The 21,798-nt window shown below is 35.3% G+C and overlaps 2 protein-coding genes and 1 pseudogene across 2 annotated transcripts; 2 read left to right on the forward strand and 1 right to left on the reverse strand.

The window, feature by feature from the left end:
* Nucleotides 1-3,225: 3,225 nt before the first annotated feature.
* LOC120213607 lies at nucleotides 3,226-3,732 on the reverse strand. The gene has a single exon (XM_039211705.1). It carries the CDS (start codon nucleotides 3,730-3,732, stop codon nucleotides 3,226-3,228), a length of 507 nt encoding a protein of 168 aa, XP_039067636.1.
* A 3,666-nt stretch (nucleotides 3,733-7,398) lies between these two features.
* Nucleotides 7,399-13,203, forward strand: LOC120213694 (annotated as a pseudogene).
* Nucleotides 13,204-14,292: 1,089 nt separating this feature from the next.
* Nucleotides 14,293-21,414, forward strand: LOC120213695 (ATP-dependent zinc metalloprotease FTSH 11, chloroplastic/mitochondrial-like). Its single transcript, XM_039211756.1, has 17 exons — nucleotides 14,293-15,052; nucleotides 15,156-15,309; nucleotides 15,854-15,946; nucleotides 16,071-16,156; nucleotides 16,281-16,404; nucleotides 16,781-16,900; nucleotides 17,331-17,381; nucleotides 18,964-19,025; nucleotides 19,167-19,224; nucleotides 19,330-19,455; nucleotides 19,534-19,614; nucleotides 19,983-20,112; nucleotides 20,205-20,353; nucleotides 20,451-20,732; nucleotides 20,852-20,941; nucleotides 21,019-21,072; nucleotides 21,257-21,414. Exons 1-17 carry the CDS (start codon nucleotides 14,466-14,468, stop codon nucleotides 21,407-21,409), a joined length of 2,400 nt encoding a protein of 799 aa, XP_039067687.1. The 5' UTR covers nucleotides 14,293-14,465; the 3' UTR covers nucleotides 21,410-21,414.
* The last annotated feature ends 384 nt before the right edge of the window (nucleotides 21,415-21,798 follow it).

Raw genomic sequence — 21,798 nt, forward strand, 5'->3', positions numbered from 1 at the left:
AAAATAACTAATAAATTTATTCGTTTTATTTCGATAGATATATAAATAAGACATATAAAAATAAAATAAAATAAAATATTGTTATTTATTAATTTTTTAATAAAATAATTTTAAAAATTCAAAATAAACATATTTAATGTGAAAAATAATATTATTCTATTTGTTACTCTAAGCTCTATTTTGGCCAGGTGTAACGCAGGATCACCCTAGATGTTTGTCATCTCTATCAATATTCTTTACAAGTTTCGTGATGCTATACTTAATTGTGAGATTTAAAAGTAGGTCAGCCAAACAACTGAGTTTTACAGGAAGGATGCAGTTGATTAAATGTTATTTTTCAGGTTCAAAAGTTGCCCAAAAGAATGAAATTGTTTTTTTTTTATATTTAAAACGTGGTTATAATATAATATATATTTAAAAAATTATCAATCATTGGATAATCAAAGAAGGGCCTAAGGCGGGTGAGGGCGCCCCAAAAATTTAAATTTTTGTATATTTTAAATATTTTCTTCTTTATTCTTTTATTAAAATTATGATTTCATGTCTCCTAACATTTTATAAGTTCACTCCTCTAATACAAAATTATGTGTCTGATCTTGTTGACAACGAACATTCAAACACCCTTATAGATGATGTTCTCGAATTCGAAATCTCTAAAGATAACAATCACCCCTTTAACTGTTAAAATTGCTTGATTCGTGTAGGGAAATTAGTGTAATCTGCATGTGTGACGACTTTGATCATTCTTCTTCCCGGTTTCATTTAGTCATTTTCGACTAATAATTTTTAAAATAAATCACTAATTTTATTAAATACATGTAAAAGATATTTTTCCGATTAAGCCTAAATCATTATTTTTTTCCTTTTTACAATATTTTCCAAATCTTACCTTCTATTCACGGATGATTATTTCTTTTTAAGACAACTTTTTCTTTTCCCTTGATAAGAAAATTTTTGGTCTTTAAATCTATTTTAGTGCTTTCTATTTGTTTGTATAAGTAATTAGTTGGATTTTGCAACTCGGCTCGTGGGTGCATTTTGAATGATGATAATCCACTTCAAACCAATGATGAAAGATTATACCAGACCAATCACTTTAATTGATTTTTAATTCCATCTCAAATTTAGGTTATCAAATGAAGGTCAGAGAACTAATAAACCCTAAATCTTAAATCCATCAAATATTTTCAATAACAAAAAGGAGTGTCGCTCTTCTTATACTCTCAAAAGACCGACCAATATCGTACACCTAATTTTGGTGGGTGAATCTCCCAATGATGATTTTTTGCATTCACAATGATTCGAACTCATGACTTGCTTAAGCAGAATCAAGCTATCTATCACTTGAACCAACCACATAGATTAGTTTGAACTTATTTTTTAATATTATTTGAGAGAATTTCAACATTTGATTTGTTAATCATGAATGTTCATTCTCAATGGTTTTAGGAATTGCTTCAAACCCAATCACAATGATGTGAACAACTTGGTACCCTTTTTCTGCAATAAATTTTGTGGGCTTCGTCCATGATTACTATACCAATCATGCAATTCAACAATTTGATATTTCTTAAATTTATTTAAACATTATTCTAGTAATTTTGTACTCTATCATCAAGTAAATTATTATTTAATTCTATTATTGATTTCAATGATATTAAATTTTTGGTTAAATATATATATTTTAGTATATAAACTTAACTTTAATATGCAATTTAACGCATAAATTTGGTTTGTCCAATTGGGTATCTAAACTTGATTATAAGGTTTAATGTGGTATCTATTGTTTTGAGTTCAATTAGATACATAAATTTAACTTGTTGATTTGAATTAGAATTCGAAGTTGATTTTTTTACTATATTAGTACTTAAGATAAACGATTTATTTAAATAAGATTGAACCATGAAGCCAAATTTAGATATAAATTTAGATCGAAAAGTCAAATTCAGATACCTAATTGAACAAAAAAAATATCAAATTGAATATTAAAACTAAGTTTAAATACCTAATTGACATGGGTTAATTCCACATCAATTTCATCACACAGCTTCTGCACAGGGGACTGATAAGGTGCTAGGGAAATCTACTTCAGTGCGAATGTCCCATCTGTCTGTCGAACCACCAAATTTTAATCACCAGCCACGGATCGGCCACTGACTTATCGAACGCTTTTCAGACAGAAATCGTCATTTTAATGTTTAGAGGTCGCTCTACAAGGTACCATTCGATCAGAGAGAAAGCACACACGATCTATATATAGGTCTCCTAATGCAGCTAGGAAGGGCAATGCTTTGTGGAAACCGGGCACTAACAGAGATATTTCAATGGATACTTCAAAAGCACTAAGGAGGACGCGCAAGCAATGCAAAGCTAGAAAACCCAAACAAAGAAAGTCAAGCGTACTCAAAACGAGCTTGATTAAAATAAGTGTCTAAAGTTGTTTTTTTTGTTAAAATAAGTACTTAAAGTATTTAATTTTTTATCGAAGTACCTAAAAATAAAAAATATTTTAAAAACATTTTTGGTCAAAATGTACAAATCGATCTGAAACATGAAATTTAAAATAAAAAAACAAGTCCTAAAAATACTTTAAAATATTAAATATTAAAAACATTTTTTCGAAATAATAAATTCGAGGTCATAAATAAAAAAAATCAAATCAAATTTATCATACTAAAAACATCCCGTTGTGTGATTCTGTATTAAAAAACTTTCCAAATATGTATAATCTAAAATTTATTTGTCCCAGCTTGAAAGTTAGTCAGATTTATATACACATGTATACGTTCATATCGCTAAGGAAAAAAGGATAATGACGGAGAAAATAAGACCGTCACTGGTGTTGAGGAGTTTTGCAATTAGGGCCACATCTCAACTTACAGCAGGTGGATTTGTTAATTTCTCAAAATGCTTCTATAATTGCTTGAAGCTCACTCTCTGCGCTCTAACCGTACCACCAAGCAAGATTTTCCAAAGAGAGTTGAACGAACCGCTTATAAATAAATAATAAAGAGCCTCATTTACATTTTTTTTTGATAATTAAATTTTATTACTCAAGAACAGAACCTGTTACAAAAATCAGAGTTCTGAAAGCATTAGGACAAACTACATACAAAAGAATCAAAATCAAACAATGTCCCAATGCATACAAATATTAGTATTTACACTATCAATGCTATTTAAATATCTACACCTAAGTTGTGATCCAACAGTGTCCTTGATGGCTCAAAGCAAATCTGGCGCATTTCTGGATCGACCTTGAAACAATTTCTTATTCCTTTCTTCCCAAATAAAGTAAATCAGATCATTAAGAGCAAGCTTCATTATGGAAGTAAGCAAAGATTTACCTTTCCGATAAGAGCAGGCCCAAGCCAAAAAAGAATCCCAAGAACGAGTTCTGAATCGAAGACCAGAAAGAGAGAAGATTGAGTTCCACAAGTAGTCAGCCATAGGACAATTGAGGAACAAGTGATCCCTAATTTCTAATGGTTCATCACAAAACATGCATTGGCAATCATTGATAAGACCCATACAAAGAAGTCTATCATTGATAAGCCCCATACGAAGAAGTCTATCTTTAGTAGGGAGACGATCAAGTAAAGCCATCCAAGAAATTAAGCCGTGTTTTGATATATGGAGGGGAAACCAGATAATTTTCTTCCATATTACAAGGGGTCTCTTTAACCGAATTGCATCCCATATACTTCTCACTGAGATTGCAGCAGCAGACATAGTAGCAAAAGCCTCGTGCCTTAATTTAAATATTTTCCTTAAGCTCCAGCTGGTTGAAGAATTAATTTCTGCATTCCAAAATTTGTTACCTTTAAGAACATAGCAGTTAATCCAGGCGACCCATAGTGAGCCTTCACCTGCAAGAATTTTCTTGATAAGAAGGAGCATACAAGCTTTGTTCCAGGTCTGTAAGTCTTTAATTCCAAGCCCCCTTAGATTTCAACAAGCATATATTTTTCCATCCTACACGGGATCCATAAGCAGATATGTCGGCTCCTTTCTAGAAAAATCGGGAGCATAATTGTTCAATCCTCTTAAGTACAGAGTTTGGCATAAACAATTGTCTACACCAATAACTACTGGTGCTAAATAAAACTGCTCTGATTAATTCCAATCTACCAGCATAGCTAAGATTTTTAGTAGACCAAAGATGCAGCCGAGCCTTTATGCTTTCAATGAGGACCATTCAGTCTTTTTCATATATTTTCCTTGTGATTAAAGGAATGCCAAGATACCTAACTGGAAGAGAACCAATTTTAAAACCAGTGAGAAGATTAATGTTCTCAGAAGTGGATAAGGTCATGCTAACAACAAATAACTCGCATTTAGAGGTGTTGAGCCTAAGGCAGACATTTCATAATACAAGTCAAGAACACTTGTTACCCCAAGAACAGAATCAACAGCCCCTTTGCAGAATACAAGAAGATCATCAGCAAAGGAGAGATGAGTAAGTCCAATTCTTTTACATTTTGGGTGGTAACCAAAGATTTTTTTAGCAGCTGCTAGATTTAAGAGCTTTGAGAGAACGTTCATAGAGAGAACAAATAAAAGAGGGGATAAGGGGTCACCCTGTCTTATACCTTTTGCTCCCTTGAAATAGCCAATTAAGCTTCCATTGAAAGAAACATAATATCTAGGAGTAGGGAATCATATTTCAATCCAGTTAACAAAAATGCTTGAAAGACTAATGGCTTTCAAAATAGCATAGATGAATCCCCAATTTAAAGAGTCAAAGGCCTTGTGAAGATCAATTTTCAGGGAACATCGATGGGAAATGTTCTTCATAATGTTACCTCTAACCAATTCTTGAGCTAAAAGAGTGTTATCAACCACATTTACATTTTAGGTTAATATAAATGTAAAACATTTAGTTGCTCTATTTTATTTTATTTTTTATATTGCTTATATGGATATGTATGGATGAGTACATCTAGATTTTTATTTGACCCGTCATATAAAAAAGTTATTTGTTATTTATCTATTATAGATGATCTTTTGAAAGTAAATATCATTAAATATATCCCTTCAGGTTTAACTTTTTACAAAGTTTAAAGAACAATTTTTTTTATCCTTTTATTTATTTCTTTGGAATAAAATAATTTTTAATCTCTAAAAGTGATAACTTTTAAACTGAATCCTTAAATTTATTTATTTTGGATAAATGAAAGAATTTATTCATCCAAAGTAACCTCAAATATACAACACCAAACCAATCACCAGCAAGTAACAGAACCTAGAAAAACAAACAAACAAATCAACCCAAACTAATAAAAAACCAACCAAAGTAAATTCAAATATACAACCCCAAACCAAGCACCAGCTAACAATAGAACCTGAAAAAAGAAAAAGAAAAAAAATCAACCCAGACTAATCAAAAACCAATAATACAAGTAAACGCAAACAGTCAACACTAGAAACACAAGACAACAAAGTTAAGCCAGCTTCCATTATACAACAAGAGTAGAGGAGGCCAAGGCAACATTGATACTCCCCTCTAATCTCAAACCCACTGTTCTCCTTACCAACAAAACCATGTTCTCCACCTGCCTAAGAGTCACCCCATGAATCCTGCCATTCCTCTCCTGCCAAATATAATAGAGGTAACTATATCAAGCACCCGAGTAACAGTAACCCTCAAGGATTTACCCCTACCCTAATCCTGAACCCAACAGAGCATATCTCCCCAACTAACAATAGTTCCATGACCCTGGTAAGCATACATAACCCTCCCTAAACATCCCTCGAAAAATCACATTCTACATATAAATAGGCCTTGGTTTTATCGCCCCCATCACAAAAAATACAAATAGAATTCAAATGACCCCAATAGAGCATACGAACCCTAGTTGGCAATCGATCCAAAATTACCAACCAAACAATAAAAGAATGGCGAGGGACCGAAAGACCCCCCAAAAGAATTCTAAACCAAGGAACTCTAGCAAGCCTATGCTGAAGAGCATCCCAAACCTTTCTAGCCTGGAATTTCCCATCAAGGACCCCACATAGGAAAATTCATCACGTAGTTTCAACACTTTTCTCCAATCCCAACTATAATTGTCTCTTAACAGAACCTATCAAACGGAACATCCCTTCAGAACATAACTCTCAATCCATGCCAACCATAACGAGCCAGCTTTGACAAGGATGAACCATAATCATCGCATTGTACAAATTCGATTCCACACTAAAATATTCTTCAACCCAAGTCCACTTTCACACTTGGGGTGACAGACTCTCTCCCAACTAACCCAAGCTCCCCTAGTTGAACCCTCTGTTCCTTTCTAGAAAAAAGAGTTACATCGTCTTTCAATCTGTTTACTAATCTTGTCCGACAACAGAAAAATCTTACTTCAGAAATTCTGGATACTAAACAAGATAATTTGTATGAGTTGCAATCTACCTGCAAAGGATAAACATTTGGCAGTCCAACTTCTAATCCTCCCAACAATTGTTCCAATCAGGCTTTCAGAGTCAGAGAAAGTGAGGCTCCTAGCAACTGGAAGAACACCCGAGTACCTTAGTGGGAGAGATCCCACACAAAAACCAGTACTCTCTCCCAGTTGATATACCCCAACAGAACTAATTCATGCACAATAAATCTCACTCTTCGAATTATTCATATGCAACCCAGACATATGATAGAAGACTTGCATAACTTTCTTCACGCCCACCAGATCCTTCACATTTCCTTTCGTAAAAAGTAAAAGATCGTCAGCAAAACAAATATGTGTAAGCCCAAACATTTTACACTTCGGGTGAAAACCAAACACACCAAACTTCCCCGTAATATTTAATAACCCAGATAAAAAATTCATCACCAAAATAAAGAACAAAGGGTCCTCTTGCCTAACACCCTTGACCCCTGGGAAAAAACCAACCAATCCACCATTTAAGCAAACAAAAAAAATATTTTACTCGTATTGATCCTTGAATTTAATTTTTTTAATATATTTTTTTTTATTTTTGTGTGTTACTATAATAGCATTCCATGTAGTATAATGTTAAATTATGATATAATCAAAAAATTAAAATAAAGCACAAATAAAACAATTCTAGTGGTTAAAGAGATGTTATTATCCCTAGAGATTTTAAGTTCGAGCACCAATAACTGCGGGATATTTGGACGTTCATTGTCAAATAGGTGAGAGTCTTTAGAACAAATACTACCAATTGTAATCACCCTATATTAATAAAAAAAATAAAATGAAAAAGTTGTCAATTTCATGGACTAATATATGGACAAAACAGAGTTCAAGGATTAATTTAAGAAAATTTGTTAAGTTTAGGGAGTCTATCCCTTTATTTTTCTGGTTGGCGTCATTTTCTTCAATTTTTCGTGCTTCGCTTGTTTTCATCGATATACCAAAAGTTTAGTGTTGTTATATTTTGAAGTTTTGGGCATTAGGGTTTCATTTTTTTTGGGTGTAGATTTTAACGGGTTGGTTGCTGAACTGAATGGCCTCCGTATCAAGTCAGCCGCAGTTCCGTTAACCACCGTCCAAGGTGCTGCATTTGAGGAACTTGCCATGGGAGTGTACGGAGGAAGAGTTGATCGAACTGGGCAAGCCATTCGGGAAGATCGTTAACACAAAGTGCAATGTTGGAGCCAATCGCAATCAAGCTTTCATTGAATTCGTAAATTTAATCTGAAATTCTTTTAAATATTTGTTCCGAATTTATCTATTATCTCAATATTGTTACTAATTATGCATTGTTTATTGTTTTTTTATAGGCTGATTTGAATCAGGCTATTGCTATGATATCATATTATGCTTCTTCTTCTGAGCCTGCACAAGTGAGGGGAAAAACGGTTTACCTACAATATTCTAACAGGCAAGAAATTGTAAATAACAAAACGACAGCGGATGTTGCCGGAAATGTTCTGTTGGTAACAATCGAAGGTCTAGATGCCCGGCTTGTTTCCATTGATGTTCTGCATTTGGTAAGGAAGATCTCGGCCCTTTTTATCTTTTTTGTTTAGAAGGGTGCGAAATAAGTATTTCTAGGTTGTTGTTTGATACTGTGTAGCTCGTACTCTTCATTAGCTTGGCCTTGACGTACTTGTGTCCAACATATTTTGGACATTTGGATATAGGTATGGGAGATGACCCTCCAAGGATCCTTCAAATACATGAAAAAACTTGGGGAAAATTGAACATAACCATGTTGGAAACATGTCCGTATCCAACTCTCAAATCTGAGTCCGAGAAACATAGGTTTGATATAAGTTTCTGAAATTGCTAGGGTTGTGTACTTTTTGAAAAGAAGAGCATTTTCTGTTTTGACATGAATGTGAATGGATCAGCAGAATCATGGCAAGTGAATTATCTCCAGTGGAAGCTTGGTGCACATGTGTGTTTGTCTCCTTTGTCCTTTCCTTAATACCTCTCTCTTCCCTTATCGTCCTCACCTTCTATTCTTACCATTTAGGATGTTTCTTTCATCTCTTGTTTCATGTATATCCATTTAACTCAGACTTCTAACAGTGCTTTGTGTCACTATATTTTTGTTTTTTCTGCTACTCACAATGAAATTTTTACAAGCAATCTGTTTATTATTTTTGCTTATGTGGTCTGTATTACATTTTGGCGATAAAAATGTTAGCCTTACCTAGTTTTAGTCTTCACTTCTCAACCAACTACCAATAAGTCTAGTGAGATAAGAACTAGGTCCCTTAAGCAAGGTCAGGGTTCAAATTTTGATGTTTTGAATGGGGCAAACTGGGTTGGGAGGGTCACCCTCACAATGGGCCTCTGCAATACCCGATCCGGATTAGTTTACCAATGGGTTGGGTACAGGTGGTTATACCTAAAACAATGTCTTTACTTATCAGTTATCACTGAACATGATTAGGGTAGTCTATTCAAGTTACCTCAGTTTGTCTTAGCACTCAGGTGAAGAAGTGTATACAAAAATTGTCTTGAGTACTAGTGGGTGCTTGCTTGCTTTGATGCATAAGGGGCCATCTTAGTAAAACCAAACATACTCGATGCAAGTTTCTCCCCAAGATGACTCCTGATTAGGTAGCCAATCATCTGTGTAACAGGCACTTTTTTTGTCCTAATCTATCCTGTATTCAAAATATGAATGAATGATTTGTTATGTTGCCCTTACTACAGGGTCTTGGGACTATCATCTATGAATCTATTACATCCTGTGAAGACTGAAAGATCCTTCTGCCCGATTTGTGCTAATGCAAATGTGCTTATCATCTCTTGCAATTTTGGAATATAGCATATTTAGTATTTTGTAGTTAGCATAGTCTAGTTGTTATTATTATTTTTAAAGCTTATATAACTATTTGTCTATAGGTGCTATTAAAAAGCGAGTTCATGTTTTCAATGGTTATTTTTCTGCTAAAGAACAATTTTGGAAACTGTGTAACCTACAAAGTATAACTTTCTTTAGTGCGTAATGTTGAAATATGCTTACAACATAACCTCATCGTATAAACAGGCAGATTTCCCCATATTATATATATACATTAATACATTCCAAGATGTAAGCTAGGTGCTTACCCTTAGTCCCCAATTGTTGAGCACTTCGTACCTGGTACCTTGACTCATTCTAGGACCTGGTGCTTGTTGCAATTCTTTCCTTTGACTTCCTTAGTAATTTGCTTTTAACATTTTTAAATGCTTGTGCAGTTAAGGTCTCTTCCTGCATCTGCAGTTTACTTCTATTTATTTGTGAAGCAATTCATGACATTAGCTTTTAACCTTATGAAAGAATAATGATTGAATGAGATTTTTTGCATTGAACTGGAAAGAGTTGTTTATTACATGAAAACTTCATAGAAATCGAAATTTGAGCAGCCTGGAGTGTGGTTTTGTTTTATTGTAATGAATTGATGTTTTTTAGCTGTACTTGATCGGTTCTTACATCCTTAATTCATTTCATCTCATGGAATTCTAGTGTCTTGACCCTTGTGTATTCATTTATTTTACTTGGGCTAATACTGTTAACCCCTTTTGGCATCTGAAATGTCTAGCTGTATTATAGTTTTTTTTCTGTTATAAGCTATATTGCCTCTGTCTTTGCTGAAGGCCTGGACATGTTGTACTTATCTCATTTGCTATTTTCTGGAAAATATGTTTGAGAGGGTATTACAATTTGTAATTACTTTTTGGAGTTTTACCTGATTTTTTTTCAGCTCATCTTTTAATGTTGTTAATAATGCAGGTATTTTCAGCTTTTGGTTTTGTGCATAAAATTACCACCTTTGAGAAGACAGCTGGATTCCAGGTCAATAAATTAAAACTCTTCTTTTAGTTTAGGTTAATGTGCCTCAGCCTTTGAAAATAAGCTCATTTGGTACCGTCATTTTTGCAGGCATTGGTACAGTTTTCAGATGCAGAAACGGCTACATCTGCAAAAAATACCTTGGATGGACGAAGCATCCCTAGGTGACAGTTCTATTAGTTGGTAAACACGGTATTTAGTCCAACTATTGTAGACCACATAGCTGTAGATGTGGTGTACTTTCCTTGAAAACTTATGTTTGGACCTTGAACTTCTGTCTACTATTTGTGTTTAGTTTTTTCAACACCCTCTTGTTTGCATTGTTTTGGTCCTTGATAAAGTATTAGAGAACTCCCTAAGTTGGAATTAAAGTGTTCCAATAACATTAGTTTATTCCACAGGCAATGCTTTTAATCTTACAGCTTTTGTTATTCTTTTGTGACTTATCAGTTTTGTTGCAAAATATATACTGACTGACTTTGTCCTGGGTTTTCAGGTATCTGCTTTCCGAAAATATTGCTCCATGTACACTTAGGATCACATATTCTGCCCACACAGATTTAAGTGTGAAATTTCAGAGCCATCGGAGCAGGTATTCCTGATCTTGTAACTGATTATTCTACATATCTTATTTACCATATTCAAGCATATAATTGGTTCTTGGATTGCTTATGAACCAGTAATTTTCATGGCAGTTTGTGTTTGTTTGCTTATCTTGAACATTTCATTGATCCTTCCCTGCTTTACTGTTTATTGTACTGCTGCTCTTCTCTTTGCTAGTTATCTCCTTTTTCTCCATTCTACATTAATTAAGTGTACTCTATGGTAACTTGTTTCTTTTATCTATTTATTTATTTATTTTCAGGGACTACACCAATCCCTATCTTCCTGTTGCTCCTTCAGCTATAGATGGAAGCAGCCAGGTCAAGAAAATGTTTTGACTATTGAATTTCTTAACAGTTGCTAGAATTTTCATATAGTTGTGTGAATTATTTACCATGTACAATTTAGAGCATAAAGCCTTGGTGGTTTTAGGCAATTTTCCATAAGTTAATATATGTGTGTGTGTGTGATTTTTTCTCATGCAAGGTGTCCCGTGCATCAAAATCAATTCTTGTGAACCTGTATTTCTAACAAGAGATGAATAATACTGCTTTATGCTTCTGGATTCTGCCGTGTATGTTTACTCTTTTACTTGTTTATTAATGGAAATCATTTGTTAACATTGCAGTTAAATATAGGCCTTGATGGGAAAAAACTAGAACCCGAGAGTAATGTTTTACTTGCATCTATCGAGAACATGCAGTATGCTGTTTCCTTGGATGCACTGCATATGGTATTGACAATTACTGGAAAACATTTTTATTTGACAATCTAGTACTTCAACTCATGCCGAGTATTTACTTTTTTCTCTCACCTACATTCAGGTCTTCTCTGCTTTTGGCTCCGTTCAAAAGATTGCCATGTTTGATAAGAATGGGGGGATGCAGGCCCTAATTCAGTATCCGTGTAATGTTCAAACATGTTTAATTATCCCGTTTAAAATTAGGCCTAAAATATATGTTACTGGGAAGAACATAGAAAAGAGACTGGGCACACTATCTTGTTATCCCTTAATCTAAACATTAATGGATCCGTGCTTTACAGATGTTCACACTGCTGTTGTTGCCAAGGAGGCCTTGGAAGGGCACTGCATATATGATGGAGGGTTTTGCAAACTACATCTCTCTTATTCGCGCCACACCGATCTCAGTATAAAGGTATTTGGAGTTTTGGACAATACAATTTATGCAGTCGTTCTAATGATTCCTTTTGATTCCATAGTTTATTGTTGTTCACGACTGCATAATGCATTCACAACTAGAGAAGCAACAAACAATATTTTCTCTGAAGTTTTAGCTTTTTGGCAAAGTGATGGCCTCTTCAGAACCGTGCTATGCCACATTACATTGATCTATTTTGTAACTTACAGTTACGACTTGATCGATTTTGTTTGAGACTCCGTTTGGTCAGAAGGAAACAGGGAGGAAACGGGAGCAAATGTTTTAATCTAACAGCTGAGCTACAAGATAGCACATTTTGTTGTGTAGGTCAACCGTTAGACTAGATTAAAGTTACTTGGTCCCAGTGTGTGTGTCCGAGATTGATGTGTTTTGCCATGGATATGCTCATTTCTTTATTGTCATATTCCCGTAGTCTTATCCCTATGAAGAGTCGGAGCAACAGAAGAAGAGCATTTAAAGGTTAAAAGCCCTAGTCTATTTCTAATATTGTGGTTTATTCATTACAGGTCAACAACGATAGGAGCAGAGATTATACAGTCCCTAACCCTGCCATGGTCAACCCACAACCTTCAGTTTTCACGCAACAGCCAATTCAAACAATGGGTCCTGCTGCTCATCAATACAATGGGACTCAATACGGTCCAGGTGTAGGCCAACCTATGATGCCTCCTCAACCTTCAGCTGGATGGACCTCAGGTGTTCCAGGAGTGCCTCAATCCACTCCGGTGCAAATGACTAATCATCCTTACATGCCACCAGCCTCGATGCCGCAAATGACTCCCGGAACTATGCAAATGCCGGGTGGCTACAGTGGCATTCCACCAGCTGGGTCAGTGCCTCCTTATGGACCCAATCAAATGTAATATCATCTTCTCTACCATACATGAAGACTGAAACAGGGTCGGACCGAGTGTCTCAGTTGCCGCACTGGTTGCTCCCCACTGCATTTCTTGGAGAGAGGAGGGCAGGGAGAGGCAGATTTTGAATGTTTTATTAAACATGTGAAGCTAAAATAGATATTGCAGTACTTCTGAGGATATTAAATTTTGGTTAGATCATTCAAGTTCGGCTTTTTTGTTCATTGTTAGTATTAATTGTTTGATCATCTTGATGTTAAAAAATCGATGATTTTGAACTATTCATTTGAAAAAAAAAATGTTTATGCGTCGAATTTGGGATTTATATTAATTGAAGATTCGATATCATTTTTTTTTGTGTTAAACCCATGGCTCAATAGAAATTCTTCAAAAAATTTTAACCGAGTCTAAAACGTTGTGGAGAACCATTGGATTTGTTTAAAGATGGTCAAAATATTTGAACTTGATGGATATCGTTTTTCTCTCAAGAGTTTTGTAAAAAAAAAAAAAAATTAAATTATATCATTTCTCATTGAATTTTATTCTTTTGTTTTATGCATTGTACTTTTAATATTTCTAATTTGCTTATTGAATTTTACAGATTGAATCATTTTGCTCATTCATCTCTCTATCGTTGTGATGACGTGTATTTATTATTATTATTTAATATAAAATAACGGTAAATTACACAATTTCTTATTAAACTTTACTCTTTTTCCTATTTTGCTCACCTAACTATAGAATAAAAACAAAAGGTAATTGGATGTCATCGTTGATTGCCGTATATGGTAGTCGTTTGGTCCCAAATTTCATGGGTCGTTTCGTCTCGACAACTTGAGTCCAAATCCGACCTCCATTTTATAATAACTTGCTCCGAAGTCCACGAATTGGAGATTGAAAGTGAGGAAGCAGAAACATTTCAATTGAGATTCATGAATCTTGGGACATTTTTCGATGAAACAACCACCAAACTCAGACTCAAAGGGTCAAGACGAACTGACCCATGAATCTTTGAGACCGAATTGAAAAATGTCGTGGTGGCCAACAACGACATCCGAAAATCTAAATTTTCAAACGATAATTTTTGAAAATTTTTGTTATAGTCGTTATATTTTAATTTCTTTATATTTAATGTAAGGAGGAGAGGATTACTTTTATAATTAATTTATTTTAAATTTTGTTTTTTAAATAACTAAAATAGTGATATTACTATTTTTTTAAGCTAATGGTATTGCTATAAGTTGCCCAAACATTAGCCCTTGAATTATTAGTAGTTGAACACTCCAATAAAAACTAAGAAATGTTTTGTATTTTTGCGATTATATATCTTGAAGTTTCAGAAAATTATGAAATTGACAGAAGAAGCCGGCGCCATATTAAATGGAGGATAAGGTTTGAGCCTGACTTGCCTTCACTCGTTCATTTCCCTCCTCTTTCTTCTCCTAATCTGGTGGTTTTGGGTGGCTCTTAAATTCATTTGCTTTTTATTATTATTATTAAAAAATCTGAAGAAGAAGAAAGAGTCCCCCAAATCCTTTTCTCCTTAAACCCCCAGAAAGCGAATTAAGCAATGATCCTCTGCCTTCAACCTTCCCTTCTCTGCACCCACCCTTCTCCTTCTTTCCCTCTTCTTAAGACACGTTTTCACCGTTTATATTATCCAGGCCTCTCTCTCAAGCTCAAACCCTTTTGCCCTTCGCCGGTTTTCTTCTTTTCCCGGTTATACCCCCGCCCTTTCTCAATCCCTTCTTCTTCATTGCACCCAGATAATGTTACCTCCGATTCCAATGTTGAAGATTCCCAACCTCTGGTTTTAGATTCCGATGTCGCCGTCGATGGATTGGAGGATGTGGGCGAGGGGATTGAAGTGAATAGCGTCGATGGGGAATCTGAGAACGCGGTGGACAACGGACAGAGTGATGAATTGGTGGTGGGAAACGGAGGGTCCAAGAGCAAAATTCCCGCCATGGTGTTTTTGATGGGGATTTGGGCTATGATAAAGAACGGATTGGACAAATTGTTGGCTTTGGATTGGTTCAATTGGTGGCCGTTTTGGCGTCAGGAGAAACGGCTTGACCGTTTGATTGCCGAAGCCGATGTCAATCCCAAAGATGCCGCCAAACAAGGTGCTTTGCTAGCTGAGCTTAATAAGCACAGGTTTTTTTCCTTCCAATTTCGTATTGTTTAATTAATTTCGAAACGTTTTCTTTTTCTTTTCCTTTTTTTATCGCTTTGATTGTCATTTTTTGTTTTAAAACAGTCCCGAGTCTGTGATTAATCGATTTGAACAAAGGGATCATGCGGTAGACTGCAGAGGAGTTGCAGAATATATTCGAGCTTTGGTAGTCACTAATGCCATTGCTGAATATCTTCCGGATGAACAAGCTGGAAAGCCTTCTAGTCTTCCAACTTTGGTAACAAGGCCCTACTTTCACCTTCTGCTTGGACCTATGAATTGGTGGATAAGTAATATCTTAATCTATCTGATCCAGGCAAAAGTGTCCACCTGGGAAAAAGAATAGAATTGCCCATTCAATGTCCTTGGAATTTTATTTTCTTAAATAGGATGATATCTACAAGTGTTAAGGGAAGTAGGTCAGACTGCTAGACTACTTTTTGAAGATGTCCGGATTGTTGGGCGACTTCCCCATGCAAGCGATGCAAGAGATCGGGATTTTAGGCAGAAGTTGTTGTGTAGTTCTGGCGACTTCCAGAAGTCGCCGTGTAATTCTGGTGACTTCCATAAGTCGCTGTGTAGGCCTGGCTACTTACAGAAGTCGCCTTGTAGTTCTGGCGACTTCCAGAAGTTGCCGTGTAGGCCTGGCGACTTCCACTGTGTATTGTGACAAAGACCCTAGTTCAGAAAATAATTTTTACTGCACCTTACATGAGTACTTTTTCTCTCACTCCATTATTCAAGCAAAATACCAATCTGATCCATTAAATTTTAAAATGCAGTTACAAGAATTAAAGCAGCGTGCATCCGGGAATGTGGATGAGCCCTTTTTAAGCCCTGGAATTTCTCAGAAGCAACCGTTGCATGTTGTGATGGTAAAGTTTACTGTCTGTGTTGGAGTCGTGGACTATGATAACCTGTCCATAACTTGGATTATTCTCCTCTCCCCCTTGAACCCCTTGTCAACTATTTTGATAACAATGTTGTTTTCTTTATTAGGTTGATCCTAAATTTTCAAATAGATCAAGATTTGCACAAGAGTTTATTTCAACTATCTTGTTCACTATTGCTGTTGGATTGGTTTGGTATGGATTCCGTGATTGCTGTTGTACTCTCTCTCTCTCTCTCTCTATTCTTTTTCATTGTTGAATGGGCCAGTCCTTGGTTCCTTGTTTTAACTTCCTGTTATCAATTATGTTAACATGTCAGGTTTATGGGTGCTGCTGCACTTCAGAGATATGTAGGAAGCTTGGGTGGAATAGGAGCTTCAGGTGTTGGATCAAGTTCCTCTTATGCTCCCAAAGAATTGAACAAAGAAGTGATGCCTGAGAAGGCAAGTATTAGATGCCTCTGCTTGATGTCTTAATTGAGTAGACTATGACATTTAGTTGCATTCCAAAGCTGCATTTATGTTTTCAATATGCATGGATGGAATGGATTAAGTAGACTATGTTGAACCAGTTGAGTAAGAATTGCAAACCTTGAGCAGTGCCTTAATAATAGAAAAGCATTCATATCTCAAGGGAAAATATTATAATTTGGTATCCTTATAGATAAATGATGATCAAAAGTCTGTTCTGTTGACCATGCAGTGAAATACAGCTTTAGTTTTGGTATAGATAGGCCAGGGCACATAGCCATTTATTGGAAACTTAGTAGATAATCCTAAAACTTGTTTTCTTTTCCTCATTATTATTTTTTATTTGCAGAATATTAAAACATTTAAGGATGTCAAAGGCTGTGATGATGCAAAACAAGAGCTTGAGGAAGTAGTGGAGTACCTTAAGAACCCATCAAAGTTTACTCGCCTTGGAGGAAAGTTGCCAAAGGTTTGTGCAGATAATATGGTTTTTAAATATGTCTCGTTCTTTCGGTTTCCATTTGTTGCACTTGCATGTATATCCCTATATTTCAGATTTTATCAAGGACATCCTTTAAATTGAAAATACAGAAGTGATATCTATGCTGGGAAAACCAAATATATCAAGAAATCACCTGAAGTTCTATCAGATTAGTGTTAGTTCAGGTGTTAGGTTGGGAAGGGATTGGCTACAGATTCTAGGTTATGTTTTTTCAAGCTTCCTTAATGAGAGAGAATAACAAGCTGTAATGGATTCTTTAGTCCATAATGAATGATTGTGCATTTTTGTGAACCATGAGGGATGAAATTTGTTTCCTTTGATTCTTTCACTTCTTGAGTCAAACGGCTTTTTGCTTTGATCCTAATTTTGTATTATCTTATTCACTACTAAATTGCAGGGAATCCTTTTGACTGGAGCACCTGGAACTGGAAAAACTTTGTTGGCCAAGGTAAGGTTTCATTCTATATTCTCACTTATGGTCACTTAAATATGTCAAAGAATTTTTTTCACTGGTAGAAGATAATAACAAGTATAGCGATTGCTCAATAAAATAGACACCAAGACTGTATGTGAAAAATCCTTTCAGGAAAATATACGGGCAGAAGAAAATGTACAATAATGTCGAAAGTAGAAGAATACAAGAGGAATCCCATGAACTACTTGATTTCTAACTCTAATCTTTGATATATATATTTATAGAGATAATTACTTGATGTATAACAATAAATCTACTCAAATTATGTTTTCTACTCTCGATCAACATAAAAATATAAATAGATTTCTTACTTTCAATCAAACTATTTTTCCTAATTTCCTCAATCAATTTTAGTTAGATCGAATTCGGGTCAAACTTAATCTCGACTTAGATAATGATTGTAGATCAAATTCAAGCATTGCCCAAGCTTGGATGTACGAGGTAACTTAGTCTTCATATTGGTAAGGTCATCATAAGTGTCAGCTTTGCTCACAATTATTTCACTACAAGCAATAACATGCACAACACAATCCTAATCATCAATGACAATTATATCTTTAACCATCAATAATACATCAGCCTCGTTGAATCTATGCAGAGTTCTAATTTATTTTCTATATCTTTCCCTGACAATAAAACATTGTGAAGAAACAACTTAATTTTTGGCGTTATTAATCAATGTGGCAATTTGAACTCTGTTTTTCTTCTCAAATTTGTTATGCTGACAAAATTGAAGTATCTTATGCTTCTCGAAATTATTATACCTACGGTTGTCTTGTTCAACATGAAATCCTCTTCTGCTTGATTCAGTCAAGACGTTTTCACTAGTAATGTTGTCATCTGACATGGATGAGGAAACAACAAATGCATCGTCTAAAATTGTTGAACCATGCAGAATATAGAACTTAACAATCTTTCTCTATCCTTTCATCACAATGAGAGAGACCTTGCAAATTTTCATACCTCCACCTGTCACAATGTGAATTTGATGTTGCAATTCAATAGCGAAATTTATACTTAAAGGATGTCTTTATCGTGATTGAGACAAGCAACCTGAACGTTTTGATACCAATTTTTTAGAAGATAATAACAAGTGCAGTGATCACATAATAAAATAAACACCAAAATTTTATGTGGAAAAATCATTTTGTGGAAAAACTATGGGCAGAAGAGAATTTTTACTAATGTCGAAAATAGAAGACTAGCGGAATCCTCATGAGCTACTTGACTTCTAACCTTAATATCTATTTATGAAAATAGGTACTCGATTACAAAAGAAACTTGTATAGCTAGAAATCTACTCAAACTATGTTTCCTATTCTCAATCAACTTAAAATTGAATGAACTTACTATTTTCAATCAAACGTTTTCTACGTTCCCCAATCAATTTGAGTAGATCGAATTTGGGTCGAACTCTAACACTCACTGCAACTCAATTTATTAACAGCGGTAAAACAGCCTATTTTGCTGCTAGTGGTTCCACAATATTCTTTAAAGTTTGTTGCAGATGCTTTTATACATGTTATAATGAAATTTTGTTTGTGTGACCTTGAAGGCTATTGCTGGGGAAGCTGGGGTACCTTTCTTCTATAGAGCAGGATCTGAATTTGAGGAAATGTAAGCCACCCTCTCATTTCATCTTTGCTTGGCCACCCTCTTCTATAGATTTCCATGTGATTATTGTATACTATGTGGTTGGTTATGGGGATTATGTGGTGTTATAGATATATTGCCTGAAATTCACTATCTCTATGGTAGGTTTGTTGGTGTTGGTGCTCGGCGTGTGAGATCCCTTTTCCAAGCAGCTAAGAAGAAGGTTGATGTTCATTATTACTAGGTTGAGGGAATTATTTTGATTGCTTGATATATTTTCCGTCATACCTTCTAACCATGCCATTCAACAATGTTTCATATTTTATAGGCCCCTTGTATCATTTTCATTGATGAAATAGATGCTGTTGGATCGACACGGAAACAATGGGAAGGCCATACCAAAAAAACGCTGCATCAGCTGCTTGTCGAAATGGATGGTTTTGAACAGAATGAGGCATATTAAAATAAGCTTGTTATATCAATAATTCCTATTTTACATTTTGAATTTGTTTAACCTCTATCTGTCTCACAGGGAATAATTCTGATGGCTGCAACAAATCTACCTGACATTCTTGATCCGGCTTTGACAAGACCCGGTAGATTTGACAGGCATGTAAGTGTTCCAATCACTAGTGTTTTGTTGAGTCTTGGGTGTTTGATAATATATTGGTCAAAGTTGTTCTTAGAGAAATCAATAATGACAAATAGTGTTGGTTCCGTGAGGCTTAATCAGAGTACACCCCCTCCCCCGCCATCCATCTGCCTGGCTGCATGCCACTGAAGATTTTTTTCATGTCGTCATAGATTAGTTGATGCATCAGTTTGTGATTGCTTATAATACTGGATTGTTGAGTATGAAAAATTCACAAAGGCTTGCTATCTAATTTTGGCTTGTGGACTATTGTTAGTCTTACAAGATAGATATTTGCCTTTTTCATGTTCTGTTCTCTCTATAGAGAAGACTTATAGCCCATCTTTTAGATTGTTGTCCCTAATCCAGATGTAAAAGGTCGTCAAGAGATTTTGGAGCTCTACCTACAGGATAAACCTTTGTCTGATGACGTGGATGTCAAAGCAATTGCTCGTGGTACTCCTGGATTCAATGGAGCAGGTAACTTTTTCTGCATAAACTGAAAAAAGTTTACTATTTCTGTGTATATTCTTATTTTCTTTATAACTTTTCCCTATTACTCTGTCAATCAGATCTGGCAAACTTGGTGAATATTGCTGCGATTAAAGCTGCAGTTGAAGGTGCAAATAAACTGACTGCTTCACAGTTGGAGCATGCTAAAGATAGGATTCTCATGGGTACTGAACGTAAAACAATGTTTCTATCGGAAGAGTCGAAGAAGGTATTGAATTTTCTTAGTATTGCTTTAGGCAGGAGCAAAGGCGGATGTTTAAAGTAAGATGTCCCGTATTTACTTATACTGTTGCACATAACTTCAGCTCACTGCTTATCATGAGAGTGGCCATGCAATTGTTGCTTTCAATACCGAAGGTGCTCTTCCGATCCACAAGGCTACAATCATGCCTCGTGGATCTGCTTTGGGAATGGTTACCCAGCTGCCATCAACCGATGAGACGTCAATCAGTAAGAAGCAATTATTAGCTCGTCTTGATGTTTGTATGGGAGGAAGAGTTGCCGAAGAACTCATCTTTGGTCAGGACCATATCACAACTGGGGCAAGTAGTGATCTGCATACAGCTACAGAGCTTGCTCAATATATGGTATGTTTCAAAGTGTTTTCTTTAATCCGTAATTCTCCATTTCTATATTTGTCTTTCCGGTTCATAGTAAACTATATATCAAACCATAAATATCTTATGGCTTTCGCATACACTGCCAGGTATCGAATTGTGGGATGAGTGATGCAATTGGACCAGTTAATATTAAAGAGCGACCAAGTTCAGAAATGCAATCTCGCATTGATGCTGAAGTACGTTTCTGCAATGTAGAGTTCTGATTAGCAAAGGTGTCTTTTCGATCTTAGTTCGTTTTAGTTTTGTTATGCAGGTTGTAAAGCTTCTAAGAGAAGCATATGATCGTGTGAAAGCCCTGTTAAAGAAGGTATGTTCAAGAAACCCCTTTTTTTGTAATACAACTATGCGTCCACCATGTGTATATGTTTTATTTCTGCTAAGTTTTTCCATAAGCACGTTGGAACTAAAAATCGATCATTCTATCAAGAAATGGCATGCCTATTGGCTGCCGATACTCGAGAGTTTAATCAACACTTCGACATTTTTTTCAGCAAGAGAAGGCATTACACGAATTAGCGAATGCACTTTTGGAGTACGAAACACTTAACGCAGAAGAAATAAAGCGCATTCTTCTCCCAAACCGAGAAGGACCTTTTCCCGAACAACGAGAACCACAGGAAGTGGGGGAGCTGGTATTGGCCTAAACTATTTAACTCGATATCCATAACCTGCGATCTAACTTGATTGTAGGGGAAGCTGTGTACAGTGTATTTTAAGCAGCAAAGGAGGTGACTATTATGAAGTCTCTCTCTCTATTTTGAGTAAAGTGCATATTTAGTTCCAAAGTCTCATTTTGATTTAAGTATTAAATAGTTATTATAGTGAAAAAGCTTAATATATGTGTCGGTCGTGTGCTATAGTGAAATTATCATTTGGTGATTGTTTGATGAAGTTAGTTTTTAGGTATATTGTTTGATGCTTCGTTTTTTTTCGGTGATTGTTTGATGAAGTTAGTTTTTAGGTATATTGTTTGTATTTTTGGAAGAATGGTTTTCATTTGAATTTCTAAAATTCAAAACAATAAAGTGGTAGT

The sequence above is a fragment of the Hibiscus syriacus genome, unplaced genomic scaffold (genome assembly GCF_006381635.1).
Source record: "Hibiscus syriacus cultivar Baekdansim isolate YM2019G1 unplaced genomic scaffold, ASM638163v2 tig00110044_pilon, whole genome shotgun sequence".
In the NCBI taxonomy this organism is placed as follows: Eukaryota; Viridiplantae; Streptophyta; class Magnoliopsida; order Malvales; family Malvaceae; genus Hibiscus; species Hibiscus syriacus.

Excerpts from the sequence above, each read along its gene's own strand:
- LOC120213607 (XM_039211705.1), bottom strand. The coding sequence starts at position 3,732 with ATGTCTGCTGCTGCAATCTCAGTGAGAAGTATATGGGATGCAATTCGG.
- LOC120213695 (XM_039211756.1), top strand. The coding sequence starts at position 14,466 with ATGATCCTCTGCCTTCAACCTTCCCTTCTCTGCACCCACCCTTCTCCT. Across the intron at positions 16,157-16,280 it reads ATTGCTGTTGGATTGGTTTG|GTTTATGGGTGCTGCTGCAC; the intron begins GTATGGATTCCG and ends TTAACATGTCAG. Across the intron at positions 17,382-18,963 it reads GAAAAACTTTGTTGGCCAAG|GCTATTGCTGGGGAAGCTGG; the intron begins GTAAGGTTTCAT and ends GTGACCTTGAAG.